The 17,031-nt window shown below is 36.2% G+C and overlaps 1 protein-coding gene across 33 annotated transcripts in view; it reads right to left on the bottom strand.

Moving 5' to 3' along the window:
• WDFY3 (WD repeat and FYVE domain containing 3) overlaps nucleotides 1-17,031 on the bottom strand; it is a 301,952-nt gene that overhangs the window by 118,675 nt on the left and 166,246 nt on the right. For all 33 annotated transcript variants that reach the window (XM_078366917.1, XM_078366923.1, XM_078366915.1 and 30 more), the window contains 7 exons: nucleotides 16,564-16,741; nucleotides 15,350-15,564; nucleotides 10,563-10,675; nucleotides 8,415-8,646; nucleotides 6,792-6,892; nucleotides 6,438-6,656; nucleotides 1,382-1,563 (listed from right to left, as the gene is read on the bottom strand). In XM_078366917.1, the coding sequence (XP_078223043.1) occupies nucleotides 1,382-1,563; nucleotides 6,438-6,656; nucleotides 6,792-6,892; nucleotides 8,415-8,646; nucleotides 10,563-10,675; nucleotides 15,350-15,564; nucleotides 16,564-16,741 (1,240 nt within the window). The remainder of the gene's footprint in view (nucleotides 1-1,381; nucleotides 1,564-6,437; nucleotides 6,657-6,791; nucleotides 6,893-8,414; nucleotides 8,647-10,562; nucleotides 10,676-15,349; nucleotides 15,565-16,563; nucleotides 16,742-17,031) is intronic.

Raw genomic sequence — 17,031 nt, 5'->3', positions numbered from 1 at the left:
GAAGACCGACATGTGAGCTAGAGTTGATTTCACAGTACTGTGACTACTGACAGGGACAGTGATGATGATTATGTAAATAAATCGACAATAAAGTTCCTACTGCTCAACTCTAGCAGCTGAGGGCATTTTTATTTTTAGTATCACTAAAATTAATGAAGGAGCAACATACTAGAGAATCTACAAGCCCATTTCAAATGCAATCATGTATACAAAGAAATCAATTACTATTCCACAAGGTACATTTTAGGGTTTATCATACTGAAACACAATGTCACAATAAGATATTATCATCAAGGAAGAAAATCTATTCAAAGAAGCTGCTGGTTTCAGTGCTTTTTAAACTTTAATTCACACACAAGTACAAACTTTGTCTTTGTTACTTCTTTCAAGTGATATTGCTCTAAAATGGATACCCGCTTGTAATCCTAGCACTTTGGGAGGCCGAGGTGAGTGGATCACCTGAGGTCAAGTTCAAGACCAGCCTAGCCAACAAAGGGAAACCCCATCTCTCCTAAAAATACAAAAATTAGCCAGGCGTGGTGGCACATGCCTATAGTCCCAGCTACTTGGGAGGCTAAGGCAGGAGAATCGCTCAAACCCAGGAAGTGGAAGTTGTAGTGAGCTGAGATTGTGCCACTGCACTCCAGCCTGAGTGACAGAGCAAGACAGTGTCTTAAAAAAAGAAAACAAAACAAAAAAAAGCAAAGCAAAACAAAACAATAAAATAAAATGGATACTATGTTTTAGAAGTTAAAGAATTTTCAGAGCCTGTGAACTGAGTTCTATATAAAGTAACTAGCAAGATTTATTCTCATTCAGAAAAAGGAAGTTTCATCTGTTTTTTTACTTGCTGCATCAACTCTTTTTTCTCTCTTCTAAATACTATAGCAATCTAGAGTAATGTTTATGTACTTATTCATTCAAGAAACAATAAACTGAATACTATTATTATCAGGGACTAGTCTGGGTGATCTAAAATCAAAGGAAGAAAAACAATTCTAGCTCTAAAGAATATAAGTCTTCTGGAATAAAACACAACAACAGCAATAAAGTGACAAAATAGTGTGTTCACTGTTATTTAGGAATCCTTCAACTGGTTCCTCTTTCATGAAAAAGCACCTAGAAATCTTGCTTAAGCTTTTGCATATTCAGAAACTTCTTTAGTACCTATAAGCCCTCATTTCTATCTTCTAGAATGAAATGATAAGAATTAGCCACGTGAGTCTAATCTATTTTTCAAATGGGTACTGAACATCAACTTAAAATTAAGATAGTAATCTTAAAAATATCCCTGTAAAACACACACATATACAAATACTTCCCCAACCCCGCAAACTACTACCTTTAAAGCAGGCAGATTTACAAATGTATGTACGCTTACCTTTACAGTGTTAACAAGTTGTCCATCAATATAGAGGGCTGCAGTACTGTTTTTCAACATGCCTTTGCTCATTACCAGGACCAAATGATGCCACTGTCCCTCAATGATAAGCTCTCCACATCGAAAGCGAGCACAGCATGGGAGAATCTCATAAAATGAGGACTCTTCACTAAAATCATCAACTGAAATAAAGGGGGGAAGCCATAAAAAACCTTTCCCAATACCATCCCTATTCAAACAATTATTCAGATCCAGATCAGCATGCTTTGACTTGACTTTATGTTAAAACAAAATGATGATGCAGACTGATTTGAGTAATAATAAAACTCCAGGAAAAAAAAAATGGTAATGCTGGCTGGGTGCGGTGGCTCATGCCTATAATCTCAGTACTTTGGGAGTCTGAGGAGGGCGAATCACCTGAGGTCAGGAGTTCGAGACCAGCCTGGCCAAGGTGAGGAAACCCCATCTCCACTAAAAATACAAAAATTAGTCAGGGATGGTGGTCCCTGTAGTCCCAGCTACTCAAGAGACCAAGACAGGAGAATCGCTTGAACCTGAAAGGCAGAGGTTGCAGTGAGCTGAGACTGCACCACTGTACTCCAGCCTGGGCAACAGAGCAAGACTCCATTTCAAAAAGAAATAAAATAAAAATAAAAAGATAATGCAAACTGAAGATATGCTATTCATGCAAACACCCTTACCTGCAGTAAGAAGTGAAACCTAGAATGTATTTTTGCTCGCGTCTGCTCAAGAAATGTAAGTATAATCAAATAAAGTTATAATGAACAAAAGTTAGAAAATGAAGTAAAAAATGACAAAAATAAAGAGACAATAAAGTTATGAGAAACAAAAAAAAGAGACTAGTTGACACCCAAAACAAAAATAAGCAGGTGGAACTACTGCAAACTGAAAAGCTTTTGAACAGCAAAGGAAACAACAAAGTGAAAAGGCAATCTATGGAATGGGAGAAAAGCATTTGCTAACTATGTATTTTATAAGGGATCAATGTCAAAAATACATAAAGAACTACTAGAACTCAATAGTAAAGAAACTATTAATCAATTAAAAATGAGCTAAGAAATTGAATAGACTTTTCTCCAAAGAAGGCACATAAATGGCAGACAGGTATATGAAAAATGCTCAGTGTTACTAATCATCAGGGAAATGCAAACCATAAGCTCAATGACATATCACACCTCACACCTGTCAGAATAGCTATTATTGAAAAACAAAACACAAACTTTGGCAAGAATGAGGAGAAACTGGAACCTTGTGCACTGTTGGTGGGAATGCAAAGTGTTGCAGCTGCTATGGAAAACAGTATGGAGGTTCCTCAAAACACTGAAAATAGAACTAACATGTAATCCAGCAATACCAAATCTAGGCACTTATCTAAAATCACTGAAATCAGTACTTCCCTGGACAGATGAGTAGGTAAAGAAAATGCGGTATATACATACAATGGAATAATATTCAGCCTTAAAGAAGGAAATTCTGCAATATCTGACAACTGTAGGAAGCTTAAGGACATTACGCTAAATGAAATAGCCAGTTATAGAAAGACAAATACTGCATGACTCCACTTATATGAGGTATTTAAAACAGTCAAATTCAGAGAAACAACAAATGAAATGCTGGATGCCAAGGTCTCGAGGGAGGGGCAAATGGGGAGTTTCTGAACAAATGGCATGAAGTTTCAGTGAAGCAAGAGACAAAAAGCTTGAGTTCGGCTCTGCAACAGTGCATCTATAGTCAACGATAATGTGTTGTAACTTTTTGACACTGATTTGGTTACTGTATGGGTTAGAAAAAGAACCAAGAAAAATGTAAAGTTTATTCCTGCTATATGCTATACTCAATGATACAAGGGAACAACATCTATTATTAGTTAGTGGCTGTACTGTCCATAATAACAGCTAGTAAAAAGGAGATGATTTACAGTATAGAATAGGTATTTGTTGCTCCAAGTTTCCTGCTTCATCAGACAACTGTGTCCCATGTACATAAATATATTCTGATTTGCTACCATTCTACAATTACTTCTTGACTCTAATCTGGCTCCTCTTTGCTACCCTATATGTTACCAAACCATGCTAAGAAATAATGGTTTCATATTAATTTAATTTTAATGTTAAGCTAAATAAAAATTAATTTACCTTTTATCAGTACTTAACAAGTGACAAGACAGCAGTGTAAAGCCAGATTTTTTTTTTTTTCTTTGAGACGGAGTTTCGCTCTTGTTACCCAGGTTGGAGTGCAATGGCGCAATCTCGGCTCACCGCAACCTCCGCCTCCTGGGTTCAGGCAATTCTCCTGCCTCAGCCTCCCGAGTAGCTGGGATTACAGGCACGCGCCACCATGCCCAGCTAATTTTTTGTATTTTCAGTAGAGATGGGGTTTCACCATGTTGACCAGGATGGTCTCGATCTCTCGACCTCATGATCCACCCGTCTCGGCCTCCCAAAGTGCTGGGATTACAGGCTTGAGCCACTGCGCCCGGCCAAAGCCAGATTTTAAATACTCATTTTTTTAAATTAAGAAAAGAGCTAATCTGTAACTACATAATTTAAAGCTGATCTAGTATTTTTCACTGCATGTACAAACAAGTAAATATATGGAAGTACAATTTATAATATATGAAATAGAAAATGCAAATAAAATATTAATTTCTAATTTTGGAATCTTAAAATATCTGCATATACTTAAATACCAAGATATTTTAGAATGGCAATTCAGAATATGTCTGTTGATAAGACACAGGCAAAAATCTTATCTATGAGGTGACTTGATATAGGAAATGACTAAACTAGGCAGAAAGTGGGATCCTAAAGCCTTGATAGATCTCATGTTATGGATCAATGGAGGTGAAAGTAAAGATGAACATATGGGTGAAACAAGAAACTTGTCCCTTTTCCTTCCCTGGTTCATAGACTATAAGTCTTCTCAATTATCGAAGAAGATATTCCTTATAAAAATTTGTGAGAGTTTCATTTTCTGACTTAGGTTTGAACTAAGACATGTCAGGATATCTCAGTAAGCTAACTGGCTTATGACAACTCTTAATTTCCTAGGTATCTTAATGGGTTACAGCTGTTGGGAGAAGGTATCCTGGCAATATTAATGCATATGTTACCATCATTTCTAATCATATATGGACTGTAGCAGCCTGGCAAATTAAATTTAGTAATAGAAATGAGATAGAGTTAGAAAATATTTTCCTAGTTTACAGATTTGTCTCCAGATCCACTCCTTAACTTTTCCATTAAATTACTGGGTGTCTTCAAATTCCCCATTATTATTCAATTTTCTCATTGTTTCCTCCTCAGACCATTCATTTCCTCTATTCATGCGTTTATATGTTTACATAATATCTGCATGCCTAATATATTCTAGGTACTCTGTCAGACAACAGGGCTGGCTGCCTAGATGACAAAGATTACTAATCTTGTTTGTGGGAGGTTCTAGAGGAATAAGCAGACAAAAAGAAAATTAAAAATTAAAATCTATGAAGTCTAGATAAGAGATGAAGATTACTAAACAAGTGCTATGGAAGTGAGCATAGGGAGGAAGGGAAGATTTTAGAAATATTAGGGAGGTATATTACAGTAAGACTTAGTGAAAGGGGCAGTATTTTCAAGTTGACTCAAGGTTTCTAGCTGGGCCAGCTGGCAGTGGTAGTGTCATTTACCAACACAGGAAAACAGAAGGAGATGTAGGATTTTTGTTTTTGTTTGAAATGGGGTCTCTCTAGGCTGGAGTTCTGTGGCCCCTTCATAGTTCATTGCAACCTCAAACTCATGTGCTTCAGCGATCCTACAACCTTGGTCTCCTAAAGGAGATGTAGATTTTATAAAGAAGAAATATTAGAATCTGAGATGTTTATTGGAATACTGTTCATGTAGAGATGTCTAATATGCAGCTAGAAATATGAGGACATAGCTTGGGATATAGACAAATGAAAAAAAAATTTGACTTCACAGTCCTTGAAATAAAAAGGACTTAAAGGAATACTAATTCATGATTTTTTTTTTCCCCTGAAGAGTTGGTCAAGTACAAAGATCAAAGGTGAAACCCTGGAGAATACTAATTTTGAGGAGAAGATAGAAGAGAAAGCATTGAAGGAAATTACAAAACAAAGATCAGAGAAATAGTGAGTATTCTAGAATTCAAGACTGAAGATAGTTTTAATTAAGAGGAATTAGTTGACAGGACCAAATGCTACTAAGGAGTAAATAAAACATCACAACAAGAATTTTGAAGTACTAACTATATTGATAGTATTCTTCATGGTACCGAGCACAGAACTAAGTCAAGAAACCTTACAATCTAATTAAAAGACTAACAATTATATTAAATTAATATTTATGGAATACCAACCACATGTCAATTAATATGTAATACTATTTTACTTATTTAGTTAAAAGAACAAAATTAGATGACAAAAATCACATTTATATAAAAATGGTTATATTCTTCAGCAAGAAAATTGAGTAAATTGAGATTTACATTTTAAGTTATTTACAGCATTTAGCAAGATGTTCATGAATGCCTTGAGTTTGGAGTTCCATTGTATAACACTGTAAAGTCATGGAATATTGGAGAAAACTAGGGAATTGGAATTATAAAATCATATGTATTATGTCTTAAAGGTAAGTCATGGATAAGGTAATTGAAATGTTATTGTGTCTAGCACAGTGTGGCACATATGGCAGACAGGTGCTCAATGAATATTAATCAGTTAAGCAGAATTCACGGCCAATGATAATCCTTACCAAAATACTCAAACAAGCAACCTGCTTTCCTAGCAAAAGCTATGATTTCTTGGCAAGTAGAGATAAGTCCTTATTAGGTACTCACTCTCTCCACTGTTTTGTAAGTCTCTTTTGAAAGTGTCTTAAAATTCACTGGTAAGCAATATTCAATATTTCATATAACTTGTTCTATGCTATAATAATTTAAGCTGAAAAGTTATTAGTTGGACTTTTAAAATAAATACAAAAATGAAGTTTTAATACTTCTAGAATCAAAAGAAAAAACAGAAAATACCGACACTGACCGTAATTTTGGAGGAGTTCCTCTTTAGTGGAAACAATGAGAGATCGGTCTTTTGCTGATAGAACTACGGCAAGGCACACATAATGCTGCTCAGAAGAATTTGCTCGGCGGACAATGGTAAGAAGTCTGACAGGGTGGCTATTTGGAGGAGAACTAAAATGTTCAATACAAAACCAGCTAGAGTAGCTTAAGCCAGATGGAGGAGGGAAGAATCTTTCCCCTATGATAACAAAAAAAGTTTGTATTGATTAATATTTTTATTTTTAAAGATGCCCACAAAAGCATATAAACTCTAACTTAAATATGATGTACTGGAAAAAAAAAATATCATAAGCAGAAAGAAAGCATTACTTACCATAACCAATACCACTGACCACAGCCCCATCATTAAGACCTGTTGTGACGGCATTATTTGTAGGAGCATTATGAGGAGCCAAACTAGGCAGAAACAGACAGCTATTAAAGAAAAGACAACATACATATGAGAGATCATGACGTTATCCCTTAACAGTATGCATTTACAACAGTGAAATAACTGCCAGTATTTAAAGGTAACTAGAGACAAGATCATGGAGGAAATCTGGAAGCCCTTCCCTTCTTTTAATTATGTAAGGATATCAAGAGATATAATTGTAAAATCTCCAAAAATAACATTTGTAATTTAAAATTTTAAAAAATTAAGGTGAAATATGCACATGGCAACATACTCTAATGTATAAACCCAGTCAAGACATTACTAGATCGATTTCATCACTGCAGGAAAATTCCCCTGTGCCCCTTTCTAGTCACTCTCTTGTTATCAGTGACTATTTTTGACTATTCCCAATCATGTTTTAATTGTTTGATAATGACCCATGATAATATTCTTAAAACACAAAGGTTTCCATAAACATAAGAATACCACAAACAACTAGTCTAGACAAAAATTATGAATTAACATTCTAAGGCTGGGCACAGTGGCTCACGCCTGAAATCCCAGCACATTGGAAAGCGGAGGTGGGTGGATCACCTGAGATCAGGAGTTTGAGAGCAGCCTGGCCAACATGGCAAAACCACGTCTCTACTAAAAATACAAAAATTAGTCAGGTGTGGTGGCATATGCCTGTAATCCCAGCTACTTGGGAGGCTGAGACAGGAGAATCACTTGGAACCCAGGAGGTGGAGGTTACAGTGAGCTGAGATAGTGCCACTGCACTCCAGCCTGGGTGACAGAGCAAGACTGTCTCAAAAGAAAAATAAACTCTAATAGCTAACAGATCTAGCTATTAGATCTATTAACATTTGTATCTATTTTAAGGCTGCTGGACTTCATGAACTCTTTTAGATTGTTTATAGATTCATTACTGGCATTTCTACTACCATAATCTTTTCTGCTACTTGAAATAATTTACTCATTTGAAGTGACAGTCATTGAATATTTATAATGTATAAATTATTATGCTAGGTAATTTGAAGGACAGATAATGATAAAACCCAAAGAATTTTCAATCTAATTTTAATTTATATATTATCTATACATTTATATTTATTACATCAGAAGTTGGCAGACTTTTCTGGGAGAGGCCAAGTAGTCATAAATATTTTATTCTTTGTAAACCAGGCAGCATCCATCCTGACTACTCAACTCTGACACTCTAGCACAAGAATGACCATAGAAAATATATATATATAAATGAGTGTGGCTGTGTTCCAATAAAACTTCATTTACAAAATAAATAAATAAATAAATAAAGACATAGTTTGCAAAAGCTTTACTGAAAAAACAGATTTGGTCCTATGTCATATCAATTTATTTAGTATAATAAACAAAAATAATTAAATGTAGCAATCTTAAAATAGCCTGCTCAAAAAATTCAATCACTAAAAAATATTAAGTATGATAAAATATATTTTAATCATGTATATTTAAAACCAATATTTGTAAAGGCAAGTATGAGGCATAAAATAATAAAGCTTGGCTTCCTTGCAAATTCCTTACCCAAACCCTTCAAGTGATGTGTCAAATTCAACAAAAGCTGGAGTAACTGAGGACCCATGAAGTCTGATGTCATGTGGGGTTGTCATGGAGACCAGACACTTCACCCTGGTCAGGGGTACAGTACTTCCTTCCGCAGATTTTACCAGGCTCTTGCTTATCCGGTAATGGTTATCTTCATGTAAGCTAAAAACATTATCAGTACCCAGACCTTCCAGAGATGTGATCATACTACCTGTAAGTCAAAGAAATCTCTTGTGAAAACATCATATGGAATTTTAAAATAACTTTACAAGGCAGATTTATTTTTAAATACCACTTCAGTTTCAATATATAATAATTTTCTTTCTAAGTACCAAGATCATTATCCAGTTTTAATGTACTTTGTTTTTAAACTTAACAGCATGTGTTTCCCTAAAGCAATATGCACCATTGCAGAAATGTTGGAAACTAGAGTATAAATAAAAATAAAACTCTCATAATTGTCATGTACATGATAAAATGTAATTTAATTATAAATCTCAGTTAATAGTTTACAAATCACATAATACATTTATTTCATAAAACTATGTTTTATTAATTATCTTTGAGGGAAAAGTAAACAATTTTAGAAGCATTAAAATGAAAGGAAATCGGTCTTTATTAAAAAATTACAGATAAATGGCAGAAACTTGATTCTTCCATTTTCTCCCCATTATTAATTCTTTCCTTACAATTATTAGAACTAAATACATGATCATAAAGTACTTTAATTTAAAGACTTCCATTTTTATAGAAAGGGTAACAATTTCAAGAATGAAAAGACAGGCCGGGCGCGGTGGCTCACGCCTGTAATCCCAGCACTTTGGGAGGCCGAGGCGGGTGGATCATGAGGTCAAGAGATTGAGAACATCCTGGTCAACATGGTGAAACCCCGTCTCTACTCAAAATACAAAAAATTAGCTGGGCACGGTGGCGCGTGCCTGTAATCCCAGCTATTCAGGAGGCTGAGGCAGGAGAATTGCCTGCACCCAGGAGGTGGAGGTTGTGGTGAGCCGAGATTGTGCCATTACACTCCAGCCTGGGTAACAAGAGCGAAACTCCATCTCAAAAAAAAAAAAAAAGAATGAAAAGACAAATTCTAAACAAATTGTCATCTTTCCAGGGACACATTACAAATGTAATGAAGAAAATATTCTCTCTCAAGATAAACTACATGAATGTAGGTAACTGTTTTCCTCCTAAATGTGCCAGATATTCAGGCAACTATAAAAATATTTCAATATTCTCTTAGAGAAAGGAACTATTTTTGTTTCTACTCTTAGCAAAGAAAATCACAAATCAATTCTAAGAAACTGTGTAAAGTACAAAAATAATAACAAAAAAATGACAATAACAAAAAATACATCCGGGAGCAGTATATTAGTTAATATGAAAAACTGCAATCCTTTCTGTTCTCTAATATAACAGTGTTGGAAGTCAGAATATCTTTAAGGTTTCCAAAACACAAGCACAGTATTTGCTAATCACTGATAATCATCTGTATGAGTGAAAAATAAGACTGAAATAATGGGTGAAGTTTGTTTAATCTGACTTCAGAACTGTCACCTGAAAAATGAAAGAGTTGAACTACATGATCACTACTTCCTTCCAAAGTGGCCATCTATCCCTTCTTTTCTCTCAGCCTATCACTTGCTACTTGGCTTTACTTCTTTCCTTATCCAGCCTATATGCTGGATTAATGTATCAGTTCAACTACTTTTACCAGTATTTTTAGTTTCCTATCTTCCATGTGTTCCTGCAGTAGTTGTCCTGCAAATCCACAGCCTGTCAACAATAATCTGATCAACTACTCTTCAGTACAGGCAGCAAAGGCTACTTGAGGAAGGCAGAGAAATTACGAATCCTCTGAGAAAGAGGTATCTCCCTTCCAAGCCAAGGGTTGTTCTACGCATAATTCCTCTCTCTTCTGGATCCTTAAAATACCAATGATTCTTCCCTCCTTTCTCCAGCTGTCCTCTTTGTCAATCAACCCAATCTTTTGTTTCTCTATTTAAATAATAAGCCCTTCTCCCTTTGCTTTCACACAAACTTCTTGAAATAATGTTCAGCCCCTACATGATTTTCATTCATAAAATAAATCAAAAAGGGGAATTTTAAAAGTCAGCTTACTTCTCATCTCTGGTTCATAACTCAGTGAACTTGGTTTGTGGACCCTATATTGTTTTAGCAGTTTTTTGTCCCAGGCACCACAATTTAAAGGACTTGCCAAACGTAAAAACTCCCTAAGAAAGAGACAAAGAAAAATTATTCCTTGACTGAGAATATTATATAATTCATAAACCAAATATTCAGAATAGGAATTTAATAAATTCCTACAGATTAATCACAAAACAAAAAATGCAAAGTATAATAAAAAAATATATAGTGTTAGTTTTACATTTAATCACCGTATACCTATAGATCTGCTACATTTTTTAAAATTTATTTTTTAGACAGTTATTTCTTGCTTGAGAATATTATAATTCATACACCATTCAAAAAAGGAATTTAATAAATTATAAGACTAATTATAATACAAAAAATGCAAAGTATAATAAAACATACAGAGTGTTAGTTTTACATTTAATCACCATACAGCTATATCTGCTACACATTTTTTTTAATTCATTTTTTAGAAGTTAATAACATTTAAGAAGAACCCCAATTCAAGTATTTCTAAAACCAAACTCATCACCTTATATCCAAACCCAGGGTTTTTCTTATGTTCTACACCTCACTGAAATGTGTTTCTGTTCCTTCTCCTTTCTTTAACTTTCCACATTCAGAAAATCAGAAAATCCTGTTATTTCTACTCCCTAAAAATATGGAATCTGCTCTCTTCTCTCATTCTTGCTTCTACCACCCAGACCACATTATTTTACTGTTCCTAAAACCAAGTCTTAATTATCTCCTGTGACAATAATGTTGCCCCAACTCAATTCATTCTTCACTACAGTCAGTATCTCTCAGAACTGAAATCTGAGATGGCTGTCCATTTCTGGTAGATGAAAACCCAAAACAGCCAGCATTCAGTACCATATATGAGATGATTTCTAGCATAAACTCCAGCTTCATTGCTCTCATTTTTCCCCCAATCATAAATTCCACTAAAGACATACCTAAAAATTCTGACTGCTTAAGAATGCTGTACTCCTTCCCCACCCTGGATCACCATATTAGTTTTCTTGTTGGGGAAAAAAATTCTTTTCCTTACTTTTTCTACCTGATTAACTCTCTTCTATATTTTACACTTTTTAATTTAATTTTTTTTTTTTTTTTTTCCGGTGAGCCAGGCTCTTGCCCTGTCACCCACACTGGAGTGCAGTGGTGTGATCACAGCTCAGTGTAATCTCAAACTTTTGGGCCCAAGAGATTCTTTGGTCTCAATCTCCCAAGTAACAAGGACTATAGGCATGCACCACCATGCTAGCTTAAAAAAAAAATGTAGAAACAGGGTCTCACTATGTTACTCAGGCTTATTTCAAATTCCTGACCTCAAGTAATCCTCCTGCCTTGACCTCCCAACGTGTTGGGATTATAGGTGTGAGCCACACTGCCTGGTCTCATACTTTATTTCATTAACTGTCATTTCCTCCAGGAAGCCTTCTTTGAGCCACCCTTCCAAAAGTGTAGGCTATCCCTAAATAAACTCTGTAATACTGCTATTACAGAACTTACTAATAAAAATTTCCTACTTATCTGCACACATTCCTCATTAAACTATTACTAAACTATCTATACATCTTTTAAGAGCATGAACCATCCATATCCTGTCATTTATAACATCATGTAAAAAAAATAGTAGAATATTTCTCTAAATTTTCAATTCCCGGGCTGGGCACGGTGGCTCACGCCTGTAATCCCAGCACTTTGGGAGGCCGAGGCGGGTGGATCACTAGGTCGAGAAATCGAGACCATCCTGGTCAACATGCTGAAACCCCGTCTCTACTAAAAATACAAAAATTAGCTGGGCACGGTGGCGCGTGCCTGTAATCCCAGCTACTCAGGAGGCTGAGGCAGGAGAATTGCCTGAACCCAGGAGGCGGAGGTTGTGGTGAGCCGAGATCGCACCATTGCACTCCAACCTGGGTAATAAGAGCGAAACTCTGTCTCAAAAAAAAAAAATTTTTTCAATTCCCTACAGCAGGAAAAAAAAAGGCTTAAGTTAGGTTTGCCCGTTTTTCATGCAGAATGTCATACACAATTAGTTTATAATCTATGGTTTTTAAGTAGCAAAGTACTTGTACCATCATTTGACATTTTTTTATGAGAATACACTCACTGTGAAAACTGAACATATCCAGTGGCTGATTTTCATTGCCTATTCTATTTATCTAACTATGCAATGTAGGTTATCCGGTAAAACAGTAGCATTAGGTATGGGACAGTGTGACTCTCTCCTCTCTTCTCTCTCTCTCTCTCTCTCTCTCTCTCTCTCTCTCTCTCTCTCTCTCTCTCTCTCTCTCTCCCTCTCTCTCTCTCTGTGTGTGTGTGTGTCTGTGTGTGTGTTTCTCTACTTTTAATGTAGCAGACTACCAAAAAGGATCAGGGGAAAATCTCAATGCTATTTTCAAAACTTTAGGACTGTTCACACCTCCATAAGATGATGGATGATGTGAGTAGCTCCATCTCACTCATCTTGGCATTATAAAGGCCATGAACTGCCTGATTCAATACCATTTAACAAATGTTTACTGCATAAAAGTTCAACAATCAGTTTGGAGTCAGTTTTAAAAACTTACAAACATTTTTAAGAAAGCTCCTAAAAGTTTTATAAAAGAGGAGTACTCTAACAGTGGAAAAAATAAATAACTGAATACAGAGATCTGCTTACATTCCCAGAGTAACAAGATACAAAAGTGTATTTTTGTAAGGAGGAACAAGATGATTTATACATTAAATCTGTCTGATTAGGTAATATAAAGAAAAATACAGAAAAAAAAGTTTAAAAATAGGCACACAGCAGGCTGGCACAGTGGCTCATGCCTGTAATCCCAGCACTTTGGGATGCTGAGGCAGGTGGATCACGATGTCAGGAGTTTGAGATCAGCCTGGCCAACATAGTGAAACCCTGTCTCTACTAAAAAAAATACAAAAAATTAGCTGGGTGTGGTGGGGGGCACTGTAATCCAGCTACTTGGGAGGCTGAGGCAGGAGAATCACTTGAACCCAGGAGGTGGAGGTTGCAGTAAGCTGAGATCTTACCACTGTACTCCAGTGGCCACAGTGCAAGACTCTGTCTCAAAATAAATAAGCACGGCAAATTTCACTCCTAAAACATACATCATTGTTTCTCTTGCATTTAAAACAGATTATACATGTGTGTGTACGTAAATATATAAAATAAGTTCTGTAGTAGCAGTGTTCTAGAGTTTATATAGGGGCAGCCTAGCCAGACTTTTGGAAGGGTGGCTCAAAGCAGGCTTCTTGGAGGAAATGACAGATATATATATGAATTATTCAAGAAAAATACATATATAAGTACATATTTCCTTTTTCTTTTTTTTTTGAGACAGAGTTTTGCTCCTGTTACCCAGGCTGGAGTGCAGTGGTGTGATCTAGGCTCACCGCAACCTCCGCCTCCTGGGTTCAAGCAATTCTCTTGCCTCAGCCTCCCAAGTAGCTAGGTCTACAGGCATGCACCACCAGGCCCAGCTAATTTTTTGTATTTTTAGTAGAGACGGGGTTTCACCATGTTGACCACGATGGTCTCGATCTCTTGACCTCATGATCCACCCACCTCAGCCTCCCAAAATGCTGAGATTACAGGCGTGAGCCACCGCGCCTAGCCATATTTCTTTAATGATTTACAAACTGTCATACATCCATACTATGGAGTATTATTCAGTAATAAAAGGAAAAACTATTGATACATATAACAACTTGTATGCAGCCCAAGAGCATTATGATTAGTGAAGAGACAATCTGAAAAGATCACTGTATAACTCCTTTACATAACATTCTCAAAATCAGTGGTTCCCAACCTTTTTTATCATCAGGGACAGGTTTTGAGGAAGACAATTTTTTTCACAAATGGGTTGTGGGGGTTGGTTTTGGCATAAAACTGTTCCACCTCAGATCATGAGGTATATCTGTTAGATTCTCCTAAGGAGTGCCCAACCAAGATCCTTTGCATGCACAGTTCATGTTAGGGTGCACGCTCCCATGAGAATCTAATGCCACCTGCAGCTCACCTACTGCTGTGCAGCCCACTTCCTAACAGGACATGAACCAGTACTAGACCATGGCTCGGAGGTTGGGGACCCCCTCTCATAATGACAAAACTATGAAGATGGAGAACAGATCAGTGGTTTCCATGGACTGAGGATGTTGGGATAAGGGGAGCAAGTACGACAAAAAAGGTAGCACTAGAGAAATCTTTGTGACATCGTAATTGTGTGGTGATTATATGAATCTACACATGTGATACAATAACAGATAACTGTATGTGCACATGAATACATCATAACAATATCAATTCTTTGGTTTAGATACTATAATATAGTTATGCAAGGTGTAACTACTGGAGGAAAATGGGCAAAGGACACAGGAAAACTCTTGGATTTATAGGCACAACTTATGGTGAATCTATTATTATTTCAAAATTAAAAAGTTAAAAAAGTATTTCTTTAAAAAGTTCTTACATATGAAAAGTTATTAAATATAAAGTAAATGCATAACTTTATTCTTAAAGGAAAGTGAGAGCTTGCTAGACTCAAATGAAAGAAATAACTGGACAGAAATACCAAATGATAATTAATAACTAGATTTATATTTTGAGTATTTTGTCGATTTTTGTTACATTTTGCCCATAGACAACTGAATATTATCCATTAAAGCGGGAACTCTGGACTCATAAGGACTCTAGAAACTGACATTACTAATTGTGGACTATTTGAGTAAGAAAGAGAACTTACCTCAACACCATGGGTTCCAGGGCCTGAGAGGCTAATCGTTCAAACATCCGCTGCAGGGGTGGGTGCAGTGAGTGGTCCTCATCAGCCAAAGCAGCACTGCACCTCTGCAGCAGTCGCGCATGAAGACCAGCTTCACACATGACTTGCTGGTTCCTTTCTGTGTGCACCAGGGATTGTAAAATATTTGCCACAGCAAGTTGAAGATCCAAAGCATGCTAAAATCAAGAAAGAAATCCACACGGTTGTTCTTAGTGAGACAGGTGACAATTCTTTTCATATGAAGCATCCCTTTTTCTTTTCTTTTCTTTTTGAGATGGAGTTTCACTCTTGTTGCCTAGGCTGGAGTGCAATGGCACAGTCTCGGCTCACTGCAACCTCCGCCTCCTAGGTTCAAGTGATTCTCTGTCTCAGCATTTCAAGTTACTGGGATTACAGGTGTCTGCGACCACTCCCAGCTAACTTTTGTATTTTCAGTAGAGACGAGGTTTCAGCATGTTGGCACAGCTGCTCTCCAACTCCTGACCTCAGGTGACCTACTTACCTTGGTCTCCCAACGTGCTGGTGTTACAGTCATGAGCCACCGCTTCTGGCCAAAGCATACCTTTTACTTCCAAATACATTCAGATAAAATAATTAACTGGCTTAGAGCAATATAGCAATACCAAAACAGGTTAGGCAAACATGTCCTATTTAATTTTGCTAGAATTACACGCAGCTGGACTCTATTCTCTTCCAAGACTTTTGTATTACATGACTATATGACTAAAAGTAGTTTTATTTTTATAGAAATAGTGGGGATTAAGTCTTCTTAATCATCACCCAAACTCCAGTTCATCCAAACTCTTGAGTGCCACAAGACAAAATAGACAAATAGCCTCAATGTAATATCTTCAGTCATTTTTCCTTCTATATTATTTATTAGCAATGTCCAGTGCTGAGTAGGATTTACAAGGAGACACAGAATTATTCTGGCACCAGAAGTAACCACTTTGGTTGTCTCTGTAACAAATGAATTGGATTCTAAAACATATATATCTGGCATTCATTATGAAAAATAAGACTCAAATAGAAAAATCCTATTTTTTTTCCTTCATCTACTTTAGTATGCAATAATAACTTTCTTTCTTCCTCAACCCCCTAGCACATATTATCACACTCACATCCTTTGATTCATTTCATTAAAGACGGGAAGAAACTAACATATCCAAGCTTACTTCTGGCTGTGTCACTGATCCAACAGAAGCTAGCAGGTCCAGCATGGCAAGCATGGCTCCAGGATGAATGATGACTGCATCAGAACTCTGGAGAGATGAAGTTGTCACATGGAGTTTCAGGTCAGCAACATTTTTAGGAGGGTAAACAGGGGGAGTTGAAACAGAATGATATGTATGCCTATAAAAAAAAAAAGAAGAGCAAATTTGCTATTGAATTCCAATCACATTCTCTTTTCATTTTCTTCTTCTTCAGTTACATTCATCCACTGATAACCAAAAAGTCTTGTTACAAAATACCTTAAGGTTGGGACAGAAAAAAAGCAATATATTATCAACTAGAGTTCGTGTGTGTGTGTGTGTGTGTCTGCAGACCACGTAACTAACAATTATTCATAGCCTTTTTATGATTTTTACCTTTACTGATTTGATTTACTACTTGGATTGTTTGATTAAAAAATAACACCTGTA

This window comes from Callithrix jacchus, chromosome 3 (genome assembly GCF_049354715.1).
Source record: "Callithrix jacchus isolate 240 chromosome 3, calJac240_pri, whole genome shotgun sequence".
Taxonomy (NCBI): Eukaryota; Metazoa; Chordata; class Mammalia; order Primates; family Cebidae; genus Callithrix; species Callithrix jacchus.
Note: the sequence above shows the minus strand (reverse complement) of the source record. Positions and strands in the feature narration are given on the sequence as shown.